Below are 14891 nucleotides of genomic sequence, written 5' to 3'. Positions count from 1 at the left end.
ATTGGAGAACAAGTCAGAGGGAAGGATACCTTTATAAACAGGCTACATCTCGTAAAGGAGCAACAAAGGTATATAGGTTATATGTTTATGCTAAAATAGGTTCAGTATACACACACTGACATAGTCATCTTGAATAACCTAAACAAAGTTGGGTACTTTTGCTAGTCTTTAATAAACGCTTGCCAAATTTCATGAAGATATACTTAGTACATTCAGATTTATAGTTTTAAGGTTGGTCAAATTGACAAAACCTGTCTCCATATGTTTAAAATATAATGTATTAAATAATTATTCAATGAAGGCAGACTAACACTGTTGAGTTGCTCTTATGCTATCAACAAACATGTGACTAAGATTCTGAATGCCTTTGACACAATACAGAGCAGGCTTCAACTTACCCATAGTTCTCCATTCATTTACGTTCTAATGACTTATATCAGGTGGATATAAGTTTTGCACTCCCAACTTAATCTAGATTTTTCTTATTGAGAGCCATGTTATTAATAATGAATATAGAAGTGAACATTAATTCTGATGTATATATTTCCAGCATCATCAGATCTTCTACAAATTCTTTAGAGGCCTTACTCATGCAGCCTGCCTCTAGTATGCAGTGATTGTGTGGGTGAATTGTCAGCTTTTATTGATAAATGTGTTCAGTTTTCCTGGCAGGTTTCACAGTCATGTGGATGCTCAATTTGTGTAACAAATGCCAGTGTTTAAAAATTTCGAACAAGATTTATCTTTCCCTCAGGCCTATTTGTCTTTGATGTCTGTGGACCACAACTGTGTGCTAGCCTTAATCCTGAGGAAGCTACTGCTGGTTTCAATTCTCTTTTCCCTTGTGTATATTCTATTTTATATGTTGAGCCAGTGTCTGTTACACTTGAGAGCATCATCTCTCTTCAAGGTGACCAATGAGTAAATGTTAGTCTTCTTACCTTATCTTCATCATCTACTTTTTAATCAGTTCCTCTTACATCTACTCATTTTTTGACCTTTTAAAAAGCCTAATGTTAACACAGGTGAGAAGAATCTTTTTAACCCTCTTATTGACTCTTTTTTCCATTCCAGGCAACTTCTCCATCTAGGACTTTTGTGGGTCATCTTAGATTATCTGTCCATTTGTGGGACCCTTAGCTTAACGATCCTTGGGATCTACAGATCCTTTTGTTTAATCTTATCTTTTACTTTCATCTTCCTCATACTGTTCCTTATAATCCTCTTTGCTTACAAATTCTGGATTAAGAGGTTTCAGAACTCTTTTTGAAAGGAGTGCAAATCATTATGGTGCTTCTTCAAACTTAATTATCACTACGTACATCAGAAAAAAAAAGAGATTCAGGCCTGTGTCAACTCAGTTTTTTTTACCTAGATACACGTCATTTCAAATTGGAAAACAGGAGGATGTAGTAGAAGTTGCTCCACTGAGCCCATTGAATGGCAAAGGTGAAAAACATGATGTTTATCTTCCTATTCATATTCTTCTGTCAGCACATCATTTTATATGCTTTTGGCATCAGGTGCAGAGAAGTAGCAGTTCACTGCACTTTCATTCAGATTAGCTTCAGTTTCATAAGTTTCCTGTTGAGTAATCAAAGCCTTTATGGTCTACTCCATTACATCAGCATCAACCTTCAATTTCATATGGACAATTGAATTATGCTTACTTTTTCTTCTACTTAATATTTTACACACACACACTCATTGGAACACCCAACTGGCTATATCTCCTGGGTGCATAATCCAAAACTACAAATCATATTTAGTAATAACACAGTACTTGTTAAATTTGGGATTTTGGAGCAGTACAGTTCAAATTACACTTTGGCCATTTTCTATGGTGTTGTAAGCTTTGGAGTCTTGTGTATATAGTCTCCTGTCTTTTACACCAATTCCCAAAGATATCCTTTTTGCTTTAAGGATGATGACCTCACTTCATTCCCTTGGGGGTCATCTCCGATAGTTTCTCAGGAGTATCTGACTTCAGACTAATTATTACATAAGCAAAATCTACTTGTGTAAACTATGCTGACCAATTCTGATTCTCATTCAAAAGAATGCATTTTATGTCTTTTCAGTGTCATTCATTGTTATCTCACATGTGCAGAATCTTTCAGAAGTTGTTCATAACTCACAATGAACCATGCTCTTCATACCTTTCTCTGGCTATGTTAACAAACTGGCTTATGCTACTGATCCATCCTATTTTACTGAGATGTTCCTACAGCTCTTAAAACTGAATTCCAAGTCACATCTCATCAAAATATGTCATTTAGCAATATTTTTGGTATCCCACTTACAGTACTCTGTAGCCCTATCTCCACAGGTATCATTTACTGCGCATGATACATGGTTTTTAGTATCTTACATTCAAAATGATATTAAACTACTTTTTGTTTATGTTACACCAATTAGTATAGCATAAAATCTTAGTTAATACTCCATATTTTAACGGAATATAAATTAAGTTATTAATTCTACGAGGCAGTATTTAAAGAAATTCTGAATTTCCCCTAGTGTGACATTTTCTCTAGGTATCTTCTGTTCCCTGTTTTATCCACTCCTCCAGTAACTATGAAATTAAACATAAATTATTCACTATAAAATTGTCATTGCTCAGAGAAACCATAATTCTTATAGCCTTGAATTTTGTTCTGATACAGATCTATTAAATAGAAAATCAGACCCCTCCTGCTACACCCTCTCTTTCAGGATTTGTGAATAGTTGTCTTTTACATTTCATTATTCGTTACCTATAATCAATAGAAAGCTAAGGTTTTCATCTATCAAATGACATTGTATAACATTGTGTTCTGAACATATAATTGTCAATTTCACTCAGAGTACAAGCTCTGTTCCCATGGGAAAGCTAAGGACTAGCTTTGATGAATTTGTAACAGTTCTTGTCGCATAGTTAAAAAGCCAGACAAATTTTTCACATTATTAGTCTTTGGTGCATTACTACCATTAGTATTAAAAAAAATAGGGTAAAATGTCATCGATAATCGACAGCAAGAAAACTGGGTAAGTACTTTATTTCTTGTTTTTCATGCTTATTTTTAATTTATTATAAAAGTAACTAAAATGAAAAAATAGGGATCTTTTTAGGTTCAGATTAGAGTAGGTAAAATAATTAATAATATAATAAAAATGTTTCACGAACGAGGCATGCATGCGAGCAGCTCAGTGTGGCTCGTGGGTAATGTAATTTGATATCATAACGTGAGCTGCACGTTCCCCAAGTGATTTATAACTGATAATGGTATGGATACTAGCTAGACACGGGTCAAAGAGCAATAAAACAATAAAATTTAATTATAAATAGATGTATACTGTTACCAGCATAAATCTATTTAGGATAAATGAATGTAGTTCCATGTTACAATTTGAAGTCATTATAGAAAGAAAAAAAAGGTAATTTAGATATATTTGGATTTTTTTTTTGTGGTTAAGAGGTCGGTCAAATTGGCCGATCCCATATAGAGATAGGGTAATAAAAATAACAGATAAAATACAAAGTGTTATTGAAAACAAACGTTTGAAATGTATTTATAATCTTAACATGAAAATAACTTTGCACATGAACTATTAAAGAAAAACTCAATATATTCATGGACAAATCTTTATTTTTGTTTATTAAAAATACTTCACTAAAAAATATGATTTTTTGTATGTGAAAAACTCAATGTTAACTGAAAGACTGCCAAATTTTGTGAAGATATACACACTATATTAAAAGTTAGAAGTATTAAATCTATAAAGACTTTAAATGAGTACAAAGAGGTCATGTGGTCAGTCAAATTGACTGAGCCCCATGTTGAGAAAGTTAATGTGTCCCTTTTCCACCAGTAGGAGCATGATATGCTCACGTGACTCCTTTTATACTCCTCTACTGAACTATAACTTTGAAGTTTGACATAAGATGTAAGCACCAGAGTAAAGTGGGAAGGAAGGATGGGAAGTGTGAGTACAGGTAAGTACCTATCAGAAATACATTTTTAGTATAGGAAAATTATAACTTCTGACACGATACTTACCTTTTCTCACAAAATTAGCTAGAATCCCATACTGAGTAGTGCAAGGGAATGATAGAAGTACCTCCCGAAAGCATCCAAAGGATAACCCTGGAAATGAGAGAGAATCAGACCTGAAGATCAGATGAGGGGAACCACACCACTTCTGAACCAGGTATATTCTTTGCACCTCTGTCAAACATGGAGAAGATAAGGGTGGATAAGGAGAGGAACACATCGAAATGGGAGAGAACTGTGTTAGGATCACGTTCCAAACCATATAAAATAAGTATAACTCAATCCCAAGAATAGAAAAGTGGTTAAAACAATGGATGTGCCCACAGGTGGTGAGTGGATAGGGCATGACAGACCATACTCAGTAAGTCAACTATATCAACATTCATGCAGGGATAAGATGAGGATCATACCATCTTCACCTCAAACCCAAGAGACTGTGAATCACAGTCTCTCAGGTATGACAAATATTAGCACCGAGCTATTAATCCAGGGACCCAACATTTGGTATCGAAAGGATGTCTATCACACGCAATCAACTCCCCCAACCGGGATCTTACCAGAACTGTCCAAAAGGCAATAACATCCCCGTATTAAGATAGGACAAGGGAGAGCCAAAGGACAGAATCATAACAATTCCACGTACCGCTTCTGTGACCCCCAACACAGATGAAGGAAAATCGTGGGAGGAAGATAGACAACCCAAAACATGTGTGAGGACTTATGTTGATTTGTTCACTCTAAATCCAAAACCCAGCAGCAGGGTACTGATCCATGCATGGGTAGAATGAGGGCTCCCAATCAAAGGTGTGAACTGCATTTTGACATATCACTCCTTTGTAATTGTATATCGCAAAGAGGAGGACAGTATGTCATCTACAACCCCAGAACACCACCACCCTACTCTGCACTGAATGGTTATAGCCATCTTTGTGTGGAACCCATTCAGGAGGGATTGGAACTGGAAAGTGGTAAGGACTCTCATACTCCACTAGAAGAAAGGAGGGTGAAAAGGCGGTGGAGAGTACAGAGGAATGTCATCACTTAAGACAGTGGAATGGGTGTCCATGAAACCCTATTTTGAAAAGCAGACCATACCGAGCTATTCACTACAGGCATGGCATGGATGGGCAGCTATACTCTTCTGCTTTACCCATGTAATCCATGGGTGGTATGGTCCGAGACGTGCATATTTATAAAGCAAAATATTGCAAGGTTCTTCACCTACAAGCAATCTTGTGGAACACCCCATCACAATGGTGAGCATTGCGAAGCCATGGAATATAAAGTGCGAGTCAACATGGCTGTACAGTGGTGAGGATTTCAACTTAAAATATACCTGGTCAGACACCTCTCGCCACAGAGTGGGATCCATATAATGAGGAATGAAGGAAAGGCCCCAGAAAAGAAAAGATGAATACAATCTTACCAGTCAGAGTCACACTGAAGTCTGTAGAACAGTCACAGGTGGAAGACGAAAACCCAACAAAGAAGAAACCATGATATGATGTAGAAAATGATTGCAGAATTTCCTCCAATGGACAACAAAGACAAGAAGAGAGGGAAAAAGTGAGGTGTCTGATCTGATGAGAAGACACCCGGAACAAATTCCAGGAGGAAGAAGGCAAGGAGAAATAAGCCAATTGAAACAAAAGTTGGAATAAATTAGTATGGGTTGAAGGTGAAAGATCACAAAGGAAGGAAGACTGCCAGGGGATAAAGAGTCGAGAATGAGTACCACAGAAAGAACCGTATGGGCAATACAACAATGAAGAGCACTGATGGGACATAGAAGCCTATCTGGATCCAATCAAGGGTAAAGATGAGAAATAGAAGGAAGTGTAATAGGTGAAAAGGAGGAGCTACCCTCCTGAGCCACTAAGGGAGGAAGGAATGATCAAGATAGAGGAGAAGACAGGTAGGGTGATAAAGTAAGTGAAATGTCAATGGCAAAGAAATCCGAACATCGACTTCAACAGGCTAAGAGTAGAAGGAATATGTTTAAAGGGAAAGGTGAAACATGGAACACAAGGAAAGTGGTTCAAACAGAGGTAAAGTGAAGGAATGGAGTATCACATTAACATCCCAATCCTGAAGGGTAGGTCACCTGGGAGGGCATTGCAACTGGAAGGGATACAGTAGCATGGTAAGGACAGGTGAAGTAAAAACTCTGCAGTATCGGGAAAAATGAAAGGTATGGGTTCAAACCACCCGATAACCCGAGAGTGAGGGCTCCCAGTCAAATAGCCAAGTGAGGATCCCATGCAAGGTTCCACTATCATAAAGAGCCCACTGAAGGGATCTCATGTGAGCATAACCAAGAGGGACCAGTGATGTCATTGAAGACCCTATCCCCAAAGGAGATAGAACCTTGTGAGCAGTAAGTGATGGAACCGAGAGGGCATGATGAACTAACAATTCCATAGTGAAGTCTTAAAGAAGAAGGCTGCACCCAACTGATACGAGTGTCAAAAAAGACACCCAAATGGATAATATATTGAGTAGGTATGAAGAAGGACTTCTCCAGTTTGATTAACCAGCCCACTTCGGTTCAGAATGAACCAGAAGAAGCCAGTCATCCATGTAATAGTGAAAACTCTACCCCAGAACATGAATATGTGAAGCAAATTCTCAGACTACCCAACAGAAAACATAAAGGGCCAAAGCAAGCCCAAATGGTAGGGCTGAAATTGATAAACCACCCCCAAGATGGACAAACCGAGGTGATATAGGTATATGGAGATAAGCATTAGCGACATCCATTTTGGTCCATGGTAAACTGGAGCAGGTGAACGAATTGGTTGAGGCAAGATAAATCTATGATCAGCCTCTAGTCCACAGGTTTCTTGGGAACAACAAAATGTTGGAAAAACCTGTTGAAGGATGGAGAACAGATTTGATAGCCTGCTGAAATAGCAATTCCCAAACTGCTTCCAACAGACACTGACTGTTTATGGGATCCCGAGGAAGAAGGAAGGAAGGAAGGAAGGAAATGAGATATGGGAGGTGGGGAAAGAAAGGGGATCACAAATCATTCTGATAAAACCTGAAGAACCCATTAATCCTCAAGGAAGGAACACCAGCAATGAAGAAAATTAGCAAGCCTAGCTCCCATCAGACAACAACCCACTGGGTAGTCACCAGTGCTGTTGGCAAATGTGAAGTGCGTCGTCAAAAAAACAACGAGAAGAGGCACCCAGAGAAGAAGGGACAGATAAAGGTTGAGAATGGGATAGACAGGAAATGGTAATAGGTGGCATATGGGGCTCCAATTGAGACAAACGTGCAAGAATATTGGTAAGGGTAAATTTTTGTTGGATCGATACCACCCGTGGCTCTAGTGTTTCCAGGATCATATCAAAAACATATCACCACAGAAATGATGCCCATACATAAATCCCGAAGATAAGTTGATGGTAAATGGACCCAAGCAAAAATTGCATCACGATTTAGAAGGTCCCAACAACAGAGAAATCATGTATGAAAAGCCAGAGCCAAAGATGACAAATGAGCTAGTGTGGAGGAAAGAAGGGATAGGGTATCCCCAGAAAACTGCTCAGGATTTCTGTGGAAAAACTCTGAGAGGAGGTGTAGAGAAGATACCATAAAAAGAATTGTAAGGTTAAAATGCAGATGAGAATACTGGACATGGGTCAGACTGGCAGATGATTCGGGATGACAGGCCTCCAGTCCCTGTCTTTTGGGAATAACAAACAGATGGGAGTAAAACCCTGGTGAATGATGTGAAACAGGTTCAGTAGCCTCGTGATTGAGGAAGTCCTGTATCACCTCTGATAGACACTGGCAAGTTATGGAAGGAAACAGGTACCTGGGACAAGGGAGGTGAGGCAAAAAATGGAATTTTGAGGCCTACTGACAAAACCTGAAGAACCCAAACATCATTGATGAAAGGACGCCAATGATGAATGAAGGCCGCAAGTCGAGCTCCCATCAGGCCCGAACCCTACTGGTAGTCACCTGAACTGTTGGCAGAATATTGTGCGTCGTCAAGAAAAATGATGTGCTGTGGCACCATGATAAGGAGGGAAAGGTAAGAGTTGAGAAGGACAGGAAACCAAAATAGGTGCTACACTTGGCTCCAACTGAGATAAACAGGCTACCAGATGGGAAAGGGTAGATTGTTGCTGGACAGATGCCACCCGAGACTCCAAGGATCATATCATGTCTTAAAAATGGAGCCTTACGCAAATCCCTGAGATAAGGAGCAGGTAAACGGGTTCTAGATAAAATAGCATCATGACATAAATGGTCCCACCAACAGAAAAACCACGTTTGTAAAGCCAGAGCGAAAGATGACAAACAAGCTAACGTGGAGGTAAGGAAAGCGAGGATGTCCCCAGGAAATCCCTCAGGATTTCTGTGAAGAGCATCAGACAGAAAATGGATTGTGCAGAGGTACCACAAAAGAGTCATAAGGGTAAGATGGAGGCGTGAAAATTGTGCATGGGTGAGACTAATGAAAGATTCGAGGCCCGCCCCCAAAATGGGTAAAACCAAATCCAATAGTTATTGGTTGAGATATGAATAGTCAGCCCTATGATATTCGAGTGCAGAATGATTCAAAGCCCGTAGGGACGAGGCATACTAATGCCATTGCCCAACTGAGAGGCAAATTGTGCAGCATGAACCCAAATGTCGGGGGTGGGGTGGGAAAACCAAATAGGTTGGGAAGTATATTTCTGCAGTAATAAAGGATGTGGGTCATGAGATATAGAAGCAATGGATACAACATCACATACCTGAGAAATAAAGTCCAAAAAAAAAAAACGTGAAAAGATGAACAGAATCCTCAGGAAGGGTATGGGAAGGCATGGCAAATTCAGGAGATGGAAACAGGTGATCAAAGTCCTCGTCAGTCTCCCCAGGTTCTACAGGTTCAGGAGGAAGTGGGGCAATGTCTGGAGATAGAGGTCGACTCATATAACATTCAATCTCCTTGCGAATAAATGTAGAAAAATCTCCTGACGGGTCACCAGCACCTGAAGCCTGTAGTAAGGCACTTGTTGAATGTGAGACAAACCAAGTGGTAACATTAACTTTGGAATTCATGTTGTATCAGTTGACAAAAGCATTTGAAGGAAGGAAGAAATATTTGCGACTAGAAAAAGGGTAATTGAACCTAAATGCTTAAAAAACAACAATCAAAAATGTAAAATTAAACCACATCAAGAACTAATTCACTCTCAAACACTAATCAAGTTGAAAAAAGAAAAGATGTACAAGTGCAAGCACCACCAAACAAGAAGTGATAGTTTGGTAGAGATGCATAGATGGAGTCACCTGCATCACATTGAGTGTATTATGATTCTATTGGTGGATGGGTGATGCATGATGATTTGGATGAGACATGATAGAATCATTTGATTCCAATAGGGGTGTGTGGAATGCTTGTGGCATGCATAATAAAAAGTTTGCATATAGAGGGCAGCAATGAACGATAATAGCTAATCTTGTGAAGCATATCTATATGAATAAATTATGAAAACGAAAAGCATTAGTTTTAAAAAATCAAAATACTCACCTCTCTGAATATCTTTCTGCTGGTTAAAAGTTTCTTTTCTATATTCCCTTACAACCAAATCGTTCAATAACCGTTCTTCTCGAGCAAAGAAAAATTTACTACATTTCAGCAACAACTCTTCAAAATTGCTGATGGATGTACAACAGGCTTCCACTTTTGGTTTTAAAGAACCCAATACCTAAAAATACAAGTTCCTACTCAGCTGCATCTTACACCCATTACATGTATTGTTTTAGAATAATGAACATTACACAAGATAATTAGTTTTAATGGACTTCCAACATAATATCAGGTATAAAAAAACAATAGTTAATCTACATATATATTCTTGAAAAAAAAACTAATACAAAACTAACAAATAAAACAAAAAGTGGAAAAGAAGCAAAAAAAACAGAGCAGTTGAATTACATAGAAAGACCTAAATTATATACAGGTTGGTTACAAACCTACATTACATACAGGTTGATTACAAGACCTACATTACATACAGGTTGGCTACAAGACCTACATTACATACAGGTTGGTTACAAGACCTACATTACATACAGGTTGGTTACAAGACCTACATTACATACAGGTTGGCTACAAGACCTACATTACATACAGGTTGGTTACAAGACCTACATTACATACAGGTTGGTTACAAGACCTACACTGCATACAGGTTGGTTACAAGACCTACACTGCATACAGGTTGGTTACAAGACCAATATTACATAGAGGTTGGTTACAAGACCAATATTACATAGAGGTTGGTTACAAGACCGATATTACATAGAGGTTGGTTACAAGACCAATATTACATAGAGGTTGGTTACAAGACCGATATTACATAGAGGTTGGTTACAAGACTGATTTTACATAGAGGTTGGTTACAAGACCAATATTACACAGAGGTTGGTTACAAGACCGATATTACATAGAGGTTGGTTACAAGACTGATATTACATAGAGGTTGGTTACAAGACCTTTAACCAAACTATCTGCCATTGGATTTTCTTCCACATCATGTTCACTAAATACACTAGGAGAATATATGAAACTCTATCTTTTACTGGGTTTTCAACTCATGTTATGTTCACTAAATCCACTAGGAGAATACATGAAACCCCCAATCTTACACTGTACATATTTGTTAGTTTAGATAATTTATGACTGCCAACAATGCATGCAAGAATAATCTATTCTGGAAAGTGTCAATGCTTTAAAGCTGAAGATAACATAAGAGTGCAGTAGGCCAACTGAGCTATGGTACTCTTCAACAGATAAGGCACTCTGCTTGCACAGATTCAGTATGACTGCTAACAATGCATGCAAGAATAATCTTTCCTGGAAAGTATTAAGGTTAGAAAGAATGGAAAGAACACATTTGAAAAGGCTCTACAAACTATTAACCAAACTGTATTAACACAACAGTTTTTTCCTATCATGATGATTTAAAAAATAATCTTTCCTGGAAAGTATTATGGTTAGAAAGAATGGAAAGAACACCTTTGAAAAGGCTCTACAAACTATTAACCAAACTGTATTAACACAACAGTTTTTTCCTATCATGATGATTTAAAAAATAATCTCTTCTGAACAGGGCATAACCCAGACCTTTGAGTCACTTTAGGGCATCAGAACCAATATTTAATTGATTAACTAGACCATCTTCAACATCAAAAATAAGCAATAACAAAGAACAAATAGAGAAAAAAAGACAAGACTGGGATTTATAAAATAGAATGTGAATGTGGTAGTATTTATATGGGTAAAACTAAGAGTACAGATTACAGGAACATAAAGGGTATAGAAGAATGAATAAAATAGAAAACTTAGCTATAACAGAACACAACACAATTTTATGGGACAAAACTACAATCTTAGCTCAACCTCAATGTTACAGCTTTAAACACATTAAATCAAGATGAAGAGCTATCAAGACACTTAACTGTGAATAATGCCTGAAGATAAAGTAAAAATGTGTCAAAAAATGTAGTACGTAGTGTTTTTTAAGTGGAAACCATTTAATAAACTTTTACCTGTGTAAATATGAAATGTTGCATTTTAATTATTCATTCAATTTAAAATATTACACAAGTGTGATCATTCATACTTAACTCACCTGCCATTCTCAATGGAGCACTGTAATGGAAAACAAAAGACACATTTTGACCGTAAATAAAAATGACAAACTGTAGAATCAGCTCAAAGCATATCAAAGCAGCAAAAGTCTTGCCTTGTATGTTTTAAACTTTATTGGATAATCTAACCCATAATAAAAACCAAAGATACTTTGGGTGGCAAAATTGCATGAGGACTACCAAACAAACACCTAAGGCACAACAATGTGGCATGAAGCCTTTTCCCTGGTGATAAAAGAAAGATTATTAAAGACCCAGACCATTTACACGGGTAAATACTAAGTAGGTCACAACAATGTGACATGAAGCCTTTTCCCTGGTGATAAAAGAAAGATTATTAAAGACCCAGACCATTTACCCGGGTAAATACTAAGTAGGTCACAACAATGCCAGGCTAAAGGATACACACTATCACTACAGAGAAGGATGGGCTTTAATAATAATATACCTTACCCATCACATTTTGGAAGATCAAGATGGATTCCACACACTTTCAGAGCCATGATGATTGTTATACAAAGATTCATGAGCTATTTAGCTACATCAGATGCAGCACCATCATGCCAAAAACAAAATGTACAATATTCAAGAACCTAAGGAACAAGGACAGTATGTAATTTAAATATTACACGTGTGATATTTGTGTGATTTAAGTATTACATGTGTGATATTTGTGTGATTTAAGTATTACACGTGTGATATTTGTGTCATTTAAATATTACACGTGTGATATTTGTGTAATTTAAATATTACATGTGTGATATTTGTGTAATTTAAATATAACACATGTGATATTTGTGTAATTTAAATATTACACGTGTGATATTTGTGTAATTTAAGTATTACACGTGTGATATTTGTGTAATTTAAATATTGCATGTGTAATATTTGTGAATTTTCTAAATAACCTTTCTCTGGTAACTCAAGCCACTACAGGATTTTACAGAAAGGTGAATTAGAGGCTAAGTAACAACATTTATTTTCTTGATGACAACTTTAAATTTTCTCCAACAAAAAATTTAAAAGATATACTTTATATTTAAAATGTTCGAGGAAAACACAAAACCCTTCTTTATTTCTTACATAACCAATATATCAGCCAAGAAACATTTTGGAGACTATTTTCTCTGGTAGCTCCAGGAAATATACACACGGCACAGGTGACATCAAAGGAAGGAACCTACCTTCGTCAAACTAACAACTACAGGCCCGAGAAGATCACTCAATAAATGTGGAAAACAAAGCACTACATATTGAAGAATCAACCCAACCACTGGAAACATTCTCTAATCGATTATTGGTCTCCTTACTTCTGTAAACAATTAGAGTACAGGAAACTCAAAAAAAAGGTGAAAGCATGTCTTTTTATGATCATAAGTTTCACAAAAAAACATAGTTTGCACAATTAACTTTTATATCAAACTAAAGGACACAAAAATAATAACAGAAAACAAAACACTTTCAAACAACTAACAATTACCTAAAGGACACAAAACAAAAATAATAACAGTAATACACAATATTTGTCTGATTCACTTATCATCCAGTAATACACAGTACTTGTTTGATTCATTTATCATCCAGCAATACACAATCCTTGTCTGATTCATTTATCATCCAGTAGTACACAATACTTGTCTGATTCACTGCAGGATGATAAATGAATCAGACAAGTATTGTGTACTACTGGATGATAAATGAATCAGACAAGTATTGTGTACTGCTGGATGATAAGTGAATCAGACAAGTATTGTGTTCTACTGGATGATAAGTGAATCAGACAATTATTGTGTTCTACTGGATGATAAGTGAATCAGACAAGTATTGTGTATTACTGGATGATAAATGAATCAGACAAGTATTGTGTATTACTGGATGATAAGTGAATCAGACAAGTATTGTGTACTACTGGATGATAAGTGAATCAGACAAGTATTGTGTTCTACTGGATGATAAGTACACAATACTTGTCTGATTAATTTATCATCCAGTAGTACACAATACTTGTCTGATTAATTTATCATCCAGTAGTACACAATACTTGTCTGATTTATTTATCATCCAGCAGTACACAATACTTGTCTGATTCACTTATCATCCAGTAGAACACAATACTTGTCTGATTCACTTATCATCCAGTAGTACACAATACTTGTCTGATTCACTTATCATCCAGTAGTACACAATACTTGTCTGATTCACTTATCATCCAGTAGTACACAATACTTGTCTGATTAATTTATCATCCAGTAGTACACAATACTTGTCTGATTAATTTATCATCCAGTAGTACACAATACTTGTCTGATTAATTTATCATCCAGTAGTACACAATACTTGTCTGAATTATTTATCATCCAGTAGTACACAATACTTGTCTGATTCACTTATCATCCAGTAGTACACAATACTTGTCTGATTTATTTATCATCCAGTAGTACACAATACTTGTCTGATTCACTTATCATCCAGAAATACACTATAATTGTCTGGTTCATGACTTTCAAAACAAGCTCCAACAGGCACAGTGAGGAAAAAGATACTGTTGTCAGAAGATCAAATGAACCAGTTTAACAAGACACTGTTAATAGTAAGGTATTGATATAAATTAATCAAATGACCAAGTTCTATCCACAGAAGAAAGAAAGAAACAAAAAAAAACAGTCCACCCTATGTCATTACCTTAAACAAAACAAGGCAGATGGAGACTGTGTGGATATCTAAGTTTTATCTGCAAATGGTTCCAAATATTTCCAGAGATTGGTGTAGATTCCCAACATCACTGCTGGAGTACATTCAATGAGTCTTTACACAGAGTGGTACAGATGTTCAACATCACTGCTGAATATTATTTAAAGAGTCCTTACTTATAGTGGTATAGATGTCAGACATCACTGCTGAAGTATATTCAGAGTCCTTACTTGTAGTGGTATAGATGTCAGACATAACTGCTGAAGTATATTCAGAGTCCTTACTTGTAGTGGTATAGATGTCAGACATCACTGCTGAAGTATATTTAAAGAGTCCTTACTTGTCGTGGTATAGATGTCAGACATCACTGCTGAAGTATATTTAAAGAGTCCTTACATAAAGTGGTATAGATGTCAGACATCACTGCTGAAGTATATTCAGAGTCCTTACTTGTAGTGGTATAGATGTCAGACATTACTGCTGAAGTATATTTAAAGAGTC

At 36.7% G+C, this 14891-nt stretch overlaps 1 protein-coding gene across 3 annotated transcripts in view; it reads right to left on the bottom strand.

The window, feature by feature from the left end:
- LOC106470806 (FTS and Hook-interacting protein-like) overlaps positions 1 to 14891 on the bottom strand; it is an 87626-nt gene that overhangs the window by 11298 nt on the left and 61437 nt on the right. For all 3 annotated transcript variants that reach the window (XR_002613132.1, XM_022399450.1, XM_022399449.1), the window contains exon 11: positions 9574 to 9751. Coding sequence is in view for 2 of the 3 variants with exons in the window: in XM_022399450.1 (XP_022255158.1) it covers positions 9574 to 9751 (178 nt within the window). In the remaining variant the exon portion in view is untranslated. The remainder of the gene's footprint in view (positions 1 to 9573; positions 9752 to 14891) is intronic.

This window comes from Limulus polyphemus, unplaced genomic scaffold, assembly GCF_000517525.1.
Source record: "Limulus polyphemus unplaced genomic scaffold, Limulus_polyphemus-2.1.2 Scaffold4228, whole genome shotgun sequence".
Taxonomy (NCBI): Eukaryota; Metazoa; Arthropoda; class Merostomata; order Xiphosura; family Limulidae; genus Limulus; species Limulus polyphemus.
The sequence above is the reverse complement of the archived record's forward strand: the minus strand, read 5'-3'. Positions and strand labels throughout refer to the sequence as shown.